Raw genomic sequence first — 13,510 nt, forward strand, 5'->3', positions numbered from 1 at the left:
ATTCAGGCCAATCAAATTCATGCCATAAACAGGTATGCCCATCCCCGATCTTCTAACTCCGATTCCAGAGACCCATCCATTTCCCTGATGCACCTGCTCCCTTCCACTGCCTGCCATGTTCATTGTGTTCCACCCAGAAACTTCTGAGTCCAGGTTCCAAGTCACCTGTGTGAACTGCTGATATTACAGACTCCCACTTTTGTTTTCCAACTCCCAGTTTTCTTTGCAAAAGGAGGCACAGGAGAGTGCAAATGAATGCACCTTATCTTTCATATATTCGAGGTTTTCATGTTGAAGACTCTAGTAAAGACCATGGTGACATGCTGTCTTTTTAAAAAGAATATCTGCTTAGCTTTACTCCATTACCTGAATCTGGAATAGACTAACTTCAATTGCTATATGGAGTTACCTGTGGAGACTTTAATGAAAAAGCAAGGAAGCAAATTAGTCCCATATGATTAGCTGTGCAACAATAAGTTTGTGGATCCAGGGCCCCTCTGAAGAATGGGCTGTAGTTTAAAGATATGACTCGTTTTCCATATCTGCACAGAGACATGTCTCTGGTTAGCTGGACATTTAATTTTCCACTTATTCATTTCCCCCTTACAGATAGCGCTCTGGCTATTCAGAATGTGCATAATGCAGAGAAAAATAATTATAGGAGAAGGGACACATAGAATGTCATAATTAAATCATGCATTTGCAAAATGTGCTCAAAATACCCGAAACATTTTGATTGCTATAATCAGGTAGATTCAGATTTCAGCAAATACTGTCTTAAACAGAGATTTACCTAACGTCAGAAGCAAAGAGGCAGCTCTTAGAAACCTCTTGTAACACAAAATTAACTAAATTTACCTCTGATTATTTTTAGAAAAAAATCAGATCAAATGAGACATCCAAATGTAAATCAATGGCTTTGTGCAACATTAGGACATTTTCAGCGACCCTTCAGAATAGGCTTTATGTTTCCCTCGGCTGAACTCTCATTAGCCAAAGCCCCCGTGGGTACTTCTGGCAAATGGAGAAACTTACTGCCTCAAGCTGTGGTTTAAACTTTTATTTTATGGTTTGGAACCAAAGTTCAGAGCAAATACAATTGCAGGGGTCAAAGAAAGCAAAAGATCTGTGTGGGAGAACAGTGTTACCACAAGTTAAAAAACATTCACCCTTTTTGTGAAAGAAAAAAGCCTGTCTGCCAAAAACATAAGAAATGATGATCAAAAGGGATTTAAGCCAATTTACGGAGCAAAAAATCCAAGCCATGAAATAGGGAGTCAAGGACTCCAAATCCTCTTACTCTTTCTTTTCCTGCTTTATGGGGTTTGAAGTTTATATGCAAAATATTTAGCCCTGATCCCCACGGATCACAAATGGACTGGTCCAGTGTGCCCGCAGGCTCTCTGATTTACTGAGCGGTGATCTGCAGAGATTAAGCAAAAGACAAGGAAGCTGATTTTATGGATATGCAAAAAAATTAGCCAGAGAATTAAAGCTTAATATAGCTTTATCCTCTAGAGTGCTCTGCCTGATTGCAGACAGAGCTTAAAAGTAGGATTCAAAGTCATAGCATACCAGTTCCGTTATAAGGGCTTTGTCCAAGATATGCTCAGTAAAAGGGAAACCACATTTGCTGCCTGTCGCCCCTAATGAGAGAAGACAGCAAAGAAAAGAGTAGTCTGGGAATTTGGGAAACAGGTTTTATTCTCCAACTCAGTTACCGGTTTTTAATGAAACCAAATCCAAGTGCTCAGGAGCTGTTTTCCTCAAACACATTTGCCCCTCTTTTGAAGATGAAAATAGTGACTCTTTCCTACAGAAATATTAATTGAGCAAATTCCGCTCTACGCTGCACCCTCCCCATACGTTCTGTCCTTTTTAAGGTCCATGTCAGGCGTGGGAGGTAAAACCTGCCCCCCCCCCCCCCACACACACACTTTTCAGCCCTGTGACGTGTAAGAGGTGGAGAGAGGAGAACTAAGAGGAAAGCAAGCTAGGAGTTGGGGTGGGAGGGTTCCTGATTAGACCCCAGGGCAGGGCAGGGTTTTTCTTTTTTTACCCACCTGGAAGAAGAAACAAATGAAATGAAAATCTGCCCCCCAAAATTTCACCTCAAATTGCTTCCTGCTTCAGTGATCCTGCCTAAGCACTGCCCTTGTAACATTTTAGTTCATTGACCAGGCAAGTGGGCGCTTTCAATCCAGTAATTTAAGGACAATTGATTGTGAAGTGGTAATTTATTAAGTAGGATTCATGAGTGGAGAGAGCCATCATAACCCTGAAGCAACTCAAGTGAATCTTGGGCTCTGCCCACTCAGGGTCGGTAAGACAGAACCTGTGGGGTTTGATTTTGGGGATACAGAGAGGCTCGCAGAGCTTCTTCTAAATCCTGAAGTCTTCTGCCCACCCCTCCCACTCCTTCCCACCCCTACCACGTGTTGCATAATTGGGAAAAAGCCTCAAAATGTAAATTCACTCATGGTTCATTATGCTGATTTAAATTCACAGAAAGATATAACTGATTGATCTTTCTGCAAAAACTTACAAAGCTGGAGTAAGCTGGGAAAGTCATGTACTTCATTTGGCCCGGTGCCAGTTCTTAAACCTAAATCTCCTCAAAAATACTATCTTGTGCTATAGTGGGTGTGAGGGACATGCCTGTGGTGGAAAGGGCAGGAGGAGCCTGTTATCAGCAGGACATATAGCTTCTTGGATTTGTTAAACCTCTCTGCTTGCCATGAGCATGTGTGAATTCAATCCACAAATGAGCCTTGTTTTTGCTCAGTGGTAAAATATGTGACCACATCCAAGAGAAGCAGTGAGTTTTGTGGCTATGAAGACAGCACTAGCAGACAGAAACCAAGGCACCAAAGGTGGAGCCACACATCCTCAGAAGGTATTTTCTGGCTCTTTGGCCATGTTACAATAAGGGATCCCAGCTGCCTGCTTTCCACAGACTTCTATAATTCTGGATTTTCAAAGATCTTCTCTTCTTCCTTCATTGTCTCAGTTCATGATTTCTCTCCCTTCTTTGAATGGATAAGTTGGCTCTATGGATTGATAAGATTCCAGGTCACTAAAAAGGTCATTTGCTAGTGGGCAGAAGTGCTGCACCTTCCTTAAAAGGTAAAGTGTGCTCTGCTTCTTGCTTCAACAAAGCCAACAATGAGAGGTGATCTGGGTCTGAGAAAGTCCAGCTGTTCCTTTCTCCATGTGCATGTTCTTTCCCCAAGGGCTGCAGCTCCTGTATGGCTTAGTCCAGCTCAGTGAATAGCATCTGGAGGAATGCATTCTCTCTTGAAACTTTCTAGGTTCAATTTTTCTATTTTCATTCAGGGTGCAGTACGTTGGATCTGAAGGATCTGAAACTCAATGGAGCTTACACAGACTTGCAATTATGACCCATGGGCCAAAGCCAGCCCACTGTGTGTTTCTGTAAATAAAGTTTTATTGGAACACAGTCACACTAATTCATTTACATATTGTCTGTGGCTGCTTTTTGCTACCAGGACAGAGTTGAGTCCTTGTGACAGGGTTCAACAAAGCCAAAAGTATTGACTAACCTGCCCTTTGCAGAAAAAACTTACAAACTATAGCCTAGACTACTGTAAAATGCAGGTAAAGTATTCAGTGTTTGCTTACCTGCAGCTAAAATAATCCTAACTAATAGACAGGTTTCATTATGGAACAGAACAGACTTCATGGTCTGAAGTTATTTGGGAATGTCTAGATTAGAAAAAAGGGAGTGTTCTAGGTAGTCTAGCCCAATGTATTAGATTTATATATATTCGGGTCTTGAGCCAATACTACATCTAATTATAAACTCTGACTTTGCTTCAATTTGTCTTTGTTTCTCTTGGGTCATGAGGGTACCAGATTTGGAAGAACCAGCAATAGGGAAATTGGCTAAGTGTTCCAGCTGTCCCAGAAAGTAAGTCTCAGACAGGTGGTTCTAGAACCCTAAGAAATCTAAAGGACCTTGTGCCAGTTTGAAACTGTTGTGCACCCCAGAAAAGTCATGTTCTTTAATATTGATTCAATATTGTTGGTTGGTATCTTTTTGATCAAGTTGTTTCCATGGAGATGTGGCCCACCCAATTGTGGGTGGGACATTTTGATTAGGTTGTTTCCATGGAGATGTGTTTCCATCCATTCAAGGCCAGGTTGCTTACTGGAGTCTTTAAGAGGGGACCATTTTGGAAACCAAAGACCCAAAGGTTTGGAGATGCACAAGGAAAATGCCCCCAGGGAAACTGTTTGAAAGGAGAAGCCAAAGGACCAGCAGACAGCAGCCACCTGCTTTATGAAATCAGCCTTTCTTGAGACAAGGTATCTTTTCCTGGATGCCTTAGTTTGGACATTTTTATGGCCTTAGAACTGCAACTTGTAACTTAATAAAGTCCCTTTATAAAAGCCAACCCATTTCTGGTATATTGCATTTCAGCAGCATTAGCAGACTAAAACAGACCTCATGTTGGTCTTTATCCTCAATCCTTCTAGAAATTTGTGGGAGAGGGGTGACTGATCTAGATTAGGACTCAAATATCCTTGGACCCCCTGAGCTTAAGGCCATTCAGTGGCACCCATTCTCGTTCTCCATGACATGACATTTGGCATGTCTTTCAAGTGGGCACATTTCATAAATGCCCATCATAGTCACCCTTCTAATGACCACTGGTTCCTGCTCTCAAAGAGGTTAATACATAACCCACAGGACTGGACAAGTCAGTCAAAACCACACTCCAAATAGTTATTGCAACTCCATTTCCATGGAGAGCCAAAACAACACATTGAAGAAGGTCTAATGAAGCACGTGGTCAGACTTAATAGAGTTAGTAGAGAAAGTTATATTCCGGAGCTCAGGTTAGAACAAACCTTTTAAATATACGTGTTTTGATGGAGAAGAAGGGGAAGGGCATTCCCGCTTTTCATCCTCCATCATTTTGTTATGGTCAGTAAATTGACCATAACGATAGTGGGAAAGTAACGCCTCCTGTAAAGCCTCAGTAAAACCATGAAGCGCTATTTTTTAAATAATGAAATTAAATGAGGGCAACATTTTTCCAGCTTACAAACTATTTCACGTACCCACCAGGAAACATGATGAAATATATAAGACCACCATTTCCACAGGCCTCGAACAAGTACTTTCTGGGTCAGACATTTGTGTCTCTATAAGAATGGAAAACTAGGGCAATGAAAATACAAAGTGGAGTTCTAAAGCTGCGGTTACCTTTAACACCTGCAACTCGGATTGATTGCAATACTCCAGCCCCACAGGAAGGGTCATATGATTGCTAATGTCAGCACCTGTCGGAAAAACTCACCACTAGAACAGCTGATTTACATTATAGCCCTACTTCAGAAGTGGAACAGCTGAAAACAGATTAGTACCTTGGTCCATCAACTCTACAGAAGGACTGGGAATAAAACAGCCTTGAAAGAAAATGAGGATCAATAGAAAGAATATTGCTTTGCTATGAGAAAAACTCGACAGCCAAGGAGATGGATACCTAGCCTTATACAGAATTGTGACCTGGGATCCTGGGGGAAGCTGCTTCTTTGTTCTACCTCACACTTATCATATAATCGGGGAATCCTTACATAGAATCTGGCTCCATCTCTCATTTTACAAATGAGGAATGTGCAGGCATCCATCCAAATACCTACACGACCAAATACAGCGTCTGGTGACACGATGATGCAACTGAATCCAAAGGTGAAATAAGGAAGCACCAAATCTGAGTCCTAACTAGGCATGGCTGGGGACACAGTGGCGAATAAACAGAACCTGTCATGGGGTACAGCACAGCTTTTTGAGAGTGCAGGATTTTTTTCTTGAAGAAGGGAGAATGATAAGTTCATCTCTTGAGGTTCTCGCTAATCCTGCTGCAGAAAGTTGAGAGAGGAAGTGAACAAAGGGACGTGCATGCCAATTCTCTCCCTCACAGCGTGCCCTGGAACATGTGATTCTGGGATTCCGGGGCTTTCAGCCCAAACACCTATTTGGGAAGTGTGGGTGAGATAAATGACATGTTCTGCTTTTGGTTCCCAAATGGTGACACAAAAGTGGGATGTGCTTCTCCTCTATTTTGGGAAAATAGCTTCACTGCAGTCTCTGATCTTGGAGAGACCTTGCTTACTCATAGGAGGGATTTCTGCTTGTTAGAATTTTCTCCTAACAGATTTCACATGACCCCAAGTTGCCGATTTTATCCTTAACACCTTGCTGATTCAGCCCCCTCAAGAAACAGACCTCTTCAAGAGGAGAAAATGTCATGTGAAGTGAATATTTTTCTACAGATTATTTGTGTCAATGGAGTGAGAACAACTGGGGAGCGTTTTCCTTTTCTTTTTTTTAAATAATTGCCAGAATGAAGTAAAAATGCAAAATGCTAGAAATATTCCAACCTACAGGTAACAGTAATTTTCTACTTCCCATTTTTATGTGATCTTATAATGACCTTTGTGTTAGCTATGTCATGTGCTATATGTGGTATGCTTTGTGAAAAAAATAGTAAATTATTTTCCAATGTAATAAATTATATACAAAGCCCAGATCTTGTATTCATTTTCATAAACATATATGCCATCATCCCAAGAGAAGTATTTCTAGACTTTTTCCATATCTTTATAACCCTCTTTCTTCTGTTTTGTAAAGATTTTTAGAGTTTAGAAACTGAGTCATGATTCTTCAAACATTCCTAGAAGAAAAGGAAAAATCATGTGGTGCAAAATTTTCCCATCTGAAGAGTACAGGCAACAAACTTCCCCAAGTTTACAAATATATCAAGAAAGGTACTAACTAGGTTATTTTTTATACTCTGGAGCAGAGTTAGCAAGACACAAGTCTTTCCAGCCATCCATTTCCTCAAAATGGTAACAATTGTACCACCACCTACTTCATAGAGCTGATGTAGTGATTAAATGAGATATTAAATGTAAAGCTTAAGCTTAGGATAGTGCTAATTCTTACATGTTCTTATAAGAAGACTAATGTCTGATCTTCAGACGGCCAGCCTAACCTCAAGGAATACCAACAGAACTTGCTCACAGCCTCTCCCATCTCTATGTGCCTTCAAAATGTCATGTAATGTGAGCCGAAGAGTATCTACACATGGCACTCATTCAGAATTACACAGCATGCTCCCCTCTGCGAATTTGGAATTCATCTTAGGAGATTTAATAGGCATGTGAAAGGATGTAGACTAAATGAGCTAGAGAAAGCAATGCAAAAGAAAGAAATGAGGCCAACCAGTGCCTTAAAACATGCTAAGGTCTGGTCTATTTCTTCCTTCAACATGTGCTATTCTCATTAATGGGAGTTTCTCGTACACTTAGTGAGGGAACAGGAAAAAGTGCATTCTGTTATAGCTTTAAGGCTCATCCAAACATTTAAGGGCTATGGTCGATGGTAAATTTTCTCCCGACTGTAAACAACTTTATGAGATCAAGTGCTCATGAGCTAAACATCTCTGACCTTTGAATATCACCAAAGCTCCTTTAATTTTTTTCCTGATAATGAAGACGATTCACTTTGTCATCTGAGATTTTATGACATCTCTCCAACTATCTGCCAAAACCACTTCTATTTTTCTCATTGGTTAATTCATTTAGTCTAGAACATAAACAAGAGATCAGCAAACCATGGCCCATGGGCCAAACTCATCTCATTTTCTGTTTTTGTAAATAAAATTTTATCAGAGCACAGTCAAGTTCAGTCATTTATGTACTGTCCTGTGGCACTTTTGTGCTACATTGAGTAGCTGCAACAGAGACTGTATGGCCCCAAAACCTAAAGTGTCTACTATTTATAGAAGTATTTACCAGCCCCCATTATATCATTTTCTTGTGTGGGAAGAATAAACACTACTTGTAAAACAGGTACCCATCAGATTCTCAGAGAAAATTTTTAAATATTACAAGTTATTAAATAAGATCCTTTGCTGGTTGGCACAGAAATGAAAAACTAAAGACAGAAACATTAAATTGGGACTAGGAGTCATTCAATCATTCATTCATTTGCTCATTCCATGTAACTCCCCAGCACCACCGAGGTGGGTGCTGGAGTTAGGATGTGAACAAAATGCACAAAGCCTCTGGCCTCAAGTTATGTAAACTCTGATGAGAGAGACAAACAGTGACCATTTCATTGATTCATTTAGTCCTTCCTTCATTCAGTCATTGTCTAATATGTGCCAGGAATATTTCAGGCATTAGATATCTCACAGTAAAGCACACTAACCTTAGATTATAGTGGAAGAAGGAGATAATAAACAACCTTAGATTGTAATGGAAGAGGGAGGTAATAAACAAACACATGCATCTGAAAATAGCAGGTAGTGATAAGAGCTATGATGAGAATGTTAGTCTATCCATATGAAACTGACACTTTATAGGTCAGAAGTGTATGAATAGTGGCCATTTCAACCTATAAGGGAAACATACTAAAGTATGACTTTTGGAAAACTTTAAATTGGAAGGTCAAGGAAGGCCTCACTGAGAGGTAACATTTGCGCTAAGACCTGAATGACGAGCAGCGATTTGCTCTGTGTCATGGTCAGGTTCATTGCCAACTTGGCCAGGTGGTGGTGCCCAGCTGTCTGATCGGGCCAGCGCTAGACTGTTACTATGATGACATTTCACGGACTGAAATCATGATCACGTTGGCTGAATCCATAGCCGACTGCATTTACAATCAACTAAGGGGAGTGCCTTCTGCAATGAGTGCTTAATCTAATCACTGGAAGGCTTTTAAGAAGGATTCAGAAGAGACAATCACTCTTTCTGCTTCAGCCAGTCAGCCTCCCTTGAGAGTTTGTTGAGGACCTTCATCGGCATTGCCAGCTCACAGCCTGCCCTACAGACCTTGGACTTTACATTCCCACAGTTACGTGAGACGTTTTTATAAGTTTTACATTTACAGGTATCTCCTGCTGATTCTGTTTCTCTAGAGAACTCTCTCTAATACACCCTGCAAATAGCTAAGGGACAAGTTTTTTAGACAGGCAAAGAGAGAATTAATGTGAACATCCTAAGGCCAAGATCAGCTTAGCTTGTGGGAGGAGAGAAAGAAGACTAGCGTACTGTAGCAATGTGAGCTAGGGTGAAGAGAAAGGAGATGCGCTTCAACAGGTGGAGATGGGACAAGGGCTAGATTAGATGGGTCATGTGAGTTGGCAAGGATTTTGGATTTTACTCTAAGAATCAAGGGGAGGGTTGTAAGTAGGAAGTCACAATCCATCGGATCGATGGTTTTTGAATTATTTTTCACACCATCACTAGTATGGAAAATAGACTAAGAGAGTAAGAGTGGAAGCAGGAAGATTTGGAGGTAGGACAGATTTCTGGGCAAGATGAGATGATGGTAACAGAAGGCAGAGAAAGGAGGAAGGTCTCTTGGTGTTTAGAAGTTCACCATCTTGATGATGGTTTGGATGTAAATTAAGAGGGAAGGTGAGGGATCAGGGAAGATGCCCAGGTTTCCCATCTGGATACCTGGCTGGAAAGCTGTGGGGTTCATAAGCCCCTGGGCACTGCGAAAGAAAGAGCCAGGTGTTGTGGGGGAAAGTTTTAGGTGTGATTTGAGACCTATTGAGTTTGAGGCATCTTCAAGTCACACAATTGGCAATGTTTAGGAGAAGTCTGGGTAGCGTGAGGAGAAGTCTGGGCTGAGCAATCATAAATCTTAGGAGTAGAGAGGCGATAAGAAGTGAAAATGGTGAACAGAATCTCAGAAGTGAGGATGGAGATCGAAGAGAAGGGGAGGATGGTCAGCTTGTGCCACTGACCTCACTGGTCAGTGTCACCAGTTCTCTGGCGATCAACTCCCTCAGCTCTCGGTGGGAGAGTTAAACTGGATTTAGAGTTTTCCAGAATCTTCAGAGACACTATGCTGGGGCTGCTGTCCACCTCCTCCTCCTGTTAACACCCCCCCACCCCCATGATATCTATGAACTTTAAACCTTGCACTAACCATATCACCAGTTTTTCCCTTCTTCTTTTAATCATAGGCTTACATTGGAATTTATTTTTCCTTCTGTGTACTAAGAACACTTCTCAATTTACCTTAGTTTGATTCTTTTCTTTGGGTAAAGCTTTAACATTTAATTTGAAGTTTAATGTGTGCTTCTAATGAACAAAATGGGAGTCTTAGTGCTGAGAATTGTAAGCGTGTCTTTTGACGGAAGTTTCTTTCTAAGACAGCCACTGATGCACATACCACAGCACCTTTCTCATTGATTTTTCCATTCTATAAAGTAAGTGAGCTGAGGATGAAGTTGTTTCAAACACACAGTCCTTGAGAAAGGTTTATGACCCAAGTTGTACTCCCCCAAACAGATCATATCTTAAAACAATAAATTATGACTTAAGCAGATTTTTAAAATGGTTCTTCACGATCACTTCAGTAGCAACATGTCATGTCCCTGGACCAGACACCTGAAAAGATTTCTGGAAGCCTTTCAACCATCAAATAGGCTGCCCCTTGTTTAATCAGATAATGGCAGGGACAGTGCTCCTTTTTGTAATCGAAACTCTCACATCTGAATTTTGATGGCACTTTATGGCCATAACTCAAAACCACAACTGTACTTTGCATTAGAGTACACATCTTCATTCTCTGCTAGATTGCACCACGTGCAAGGTCAGATTATAGTTTCTCCCACGGATACTTGGTGAGTGAATAGTTCAATGAATCAAAATTAGTCCCAAATGATGCCATATCCTAAACAATTAAGGCATTTAAGATGCAATAAATAAACTCCCCCATATTACACTCACCTTTCCTTTGTCATTCCTTATTTTAGGGAAGGATTGCACATTGCTTTACAAAGTGATCAGAATGTTGCTTGCCAGGAAAAAATGGGGACATAATGAACTTGGTGTAGCAAAGTAGGCAATGTAAAAATGTTTATCTTTCTCAGGTCTTACCAGACCAAGCTTCTCTCGCTGGTGCTAAAAAAAAAACGTCACTTATATTAAGGATTTGGAGGAAAGGCAACTTTTCTCTCATTTAAAATGGTTTAAGCCTTGGAATCATTATCTAAAAATGTCTTCAAAATTTGTAATTGTAGCCATACAACATTCTTAGAGTTAGAGACTGTTTATCTGCTTGTGCAATGATATTAATAAGTTAATCACAAAAATGTTTTAAAACACTCTTAAGAAATATTTAAAGTTGAGAAATAGGTTACTAATCCAGTTAAAGAAAAGGAGAATGATGTTTATTCTAATGGCAAGTTCATTTACAAGAGTGTTTCACTGTTTTGCAATTAAAAATAAAGTTACAACATACAAATAGGAAAAAACAATCACTAAGAGAACAAGGAAAATGTTTATGACCTTTCATTTCAAAATTCTGGAAAGAATCCAGTCCTGGAAAATTATTTAACGAATGCAAAAAGCTATACACATGAAGATGTTTACTGTGTTGTTGTTAATACGATTCAAGGACAGGAGATCATGTAAGTTGCAACAAGTGGGGGTAATTTAGTACAAGAAGAGATAGGGACAGATTGAATGTGGTGTAGCCAAATCAACGTTAGGAAACTTTATTTAGCCATTAAAGTTATGGTTATGAAGGGAAGACAAAAATGTGAGTTCCCAGAAATGGGAATATGTGACCTGGAAATAAGTAGATTATAAAATGGCACATACAGCCAAGTGCTGCAATGTACAATATGCATGCACACACAGTTCTAGAAAGTAAGATGTGAGAATAAAAAAAGAAAATAGTTAAGAAGGATATTGGTCATTTCTCTTTTATTTGTTCTTTGCTATAATGTTACTACAAAAGTAACAAATTAGGCAAACATTTAAGTCAGAACTCATAAGAGGGAAGCAAGGATTAGTTAGTTAACACAAGATAAATGTCAGGAAAATAGGTTCCAGAAATACGGCTTCTATTCATTTGCATTCATTATTTGGGTTCTTGCCTAGTTCCAATGGAACCGTTTTGGGGGGTAGGAAGAATAGGAAAATATGACATTGTGCTGAAGCACTTTCATATTTACAAAAAAAATCATACAACTTAACATTTTTACATTTAAAAAATTGCCCAAAATGCTTTTGCTATGAAATACAATTTAATGTGACGTTATACGTCCCCATTCAGATGGAACACCACAGGAGTCAGCTTAGGTGCAAGTGGAGGGAGTGGCTGAATGTTGTCTTAGCTTCTTGGGTTCTGTTTTTTCTGGGCATCATGAGACCAAGAGGTCAGAGAACACCTTTTCTTAGAAGCATTCAGAGAAAGACTTCATTTTCAGCTTTCAACCCAGTTGGGTTTTTGTACACTAGCTTATCCAAATTAGACCCGTCAACCCAGTTGGGTTTTTGTACACTAGCTTATCCAAATTAGACCCGGAGAAGCAGAGAGGGTTTAGAAGGAAAACAAGTTTTGCCTGATTTCCTCCAAGGAGGAGCAGTAAATAATGCTTTCTGAAAAAGTTTTCTTTTTATTCCTGTCCCAGAAAGTTTGGCCCATTCCAACTCATCTTCTCAATGCCCCATGAAACACAATAATTAGCGATGAGAACCCAATCCGTAATAATAATTTAAATAATGCTGCACTCTCTCTTTAAAAAGGCATCTGAATTCCTTCTTGCGGGGAAACCACAGGAACTTCTCCTGCCCCTCTCGGCACATCTGTTCGAAGCTGTTTCTGTATCTAAAGGGAGTCTTCTCTTCACACACCCAGTTGCCATTGACTCCCACGGCAGGCATTTCGCTTGCCAAAACGCTCTGCTAACCGGGGTGGGGCTGGGGGCTCTGGGACCTCGGCCTTGAACCGAGACAGGGATGGGAGAGAAAGAAAAGCCGGCCTACCTTAGAACCTTCCAGTCTTTCAGAGGATCCAAATCAGAGATTAAGGAAACCATTGTCTAAAAGCCGGCTGAAAGCGAATCCGGAAAACAGGGTTGAGGGAGGGGGTGCAGGGGGAGACTCTCCGGCCGGGAGGCAGGAGGGACGGGGCGTCCTGCAGGCTCTTCCTACTCGCAGGGCTGATAAGCGCTCGTCCTGGCTCCTCTCCACCCCCCAAGTCAAGCCCGCGCTCTACGACTGCACAGCCCCAGCCGGCTTCTTTTCTCCACACCGCCCTTTAAAGCCCCCCGTAATCTGCTCCAACTGATCAAATTTGACCTTTTTGTAGCCCACTTTATTCCAAGCACAGCTCTCAGTTAAATCTCTCTTTATTAACACCGTCCTGCTTGGCTTTCTTTGGGAACAAACACAGCTCAAACCCGAAGCCTCCAGACTTCGCCAGCAATCATTTACAGATTACTGCGAGCTGCAGGCTGCTCCTTTGGGGCGTTTCCCCTGCCTCCGAGATTTTGCTTTCACATTCTTGTCAGAATGCTGGTTAGGCTTCTTTCTTCTTCTGTGGCTCAGGTTCTGGGACACTGACATCGGGTTTAGAGCTTGCCTCGGAGGCTGTAACTAAATTACTGTTCGGATTTGTTTTTTTTTTTTAAAAAAGTAATTTGGAACTGGGCTTCTAACAAGATAG

The 13,510-nt window shown here is 40.8% G+C and overlaps 1 protein-coding gene across 1 annotated transcript in view; it reads right to left on the minus strand.

The window, feature by feature from the left end:
• The window catches only part of CELF2 (CUGBP Elav-like family member 2), a 506,203-nt gene extending 493,151 nt beyond the window's left edge, over positions 1-13,052 (minus strand). The window contains exon 1 of the mRNA XM_077169448.1: positions 12,829-13,052. Coding sequence (XP_077025563.1) covers positions 12,829-12,881 — 53 coding nt within the window. The 5' untranslated portion in view covers positions 12,882-13,052. The remainder of the gene's footprint in view (positions 1-12,828) is intronic.
• Between the last annotated feature and the right edge of the window lie 458 nt (positions 13,053-13,510).

This window comes from Tamandua tetradactyla, chromosome 7 (genome assembly GCF_023851605.1).
Source record: "Tamandua tetradactyla isolate mTamTet1 chromosome 7, mTamTet1.pri, whole genome shotgun sequence".
Lineage (NCBI taxonomy): Eukaryota > Metazoa > Chordata > Mammalia > Pilosa > Myrmecophagidae > Tamandua > Tamandua tetradactyla.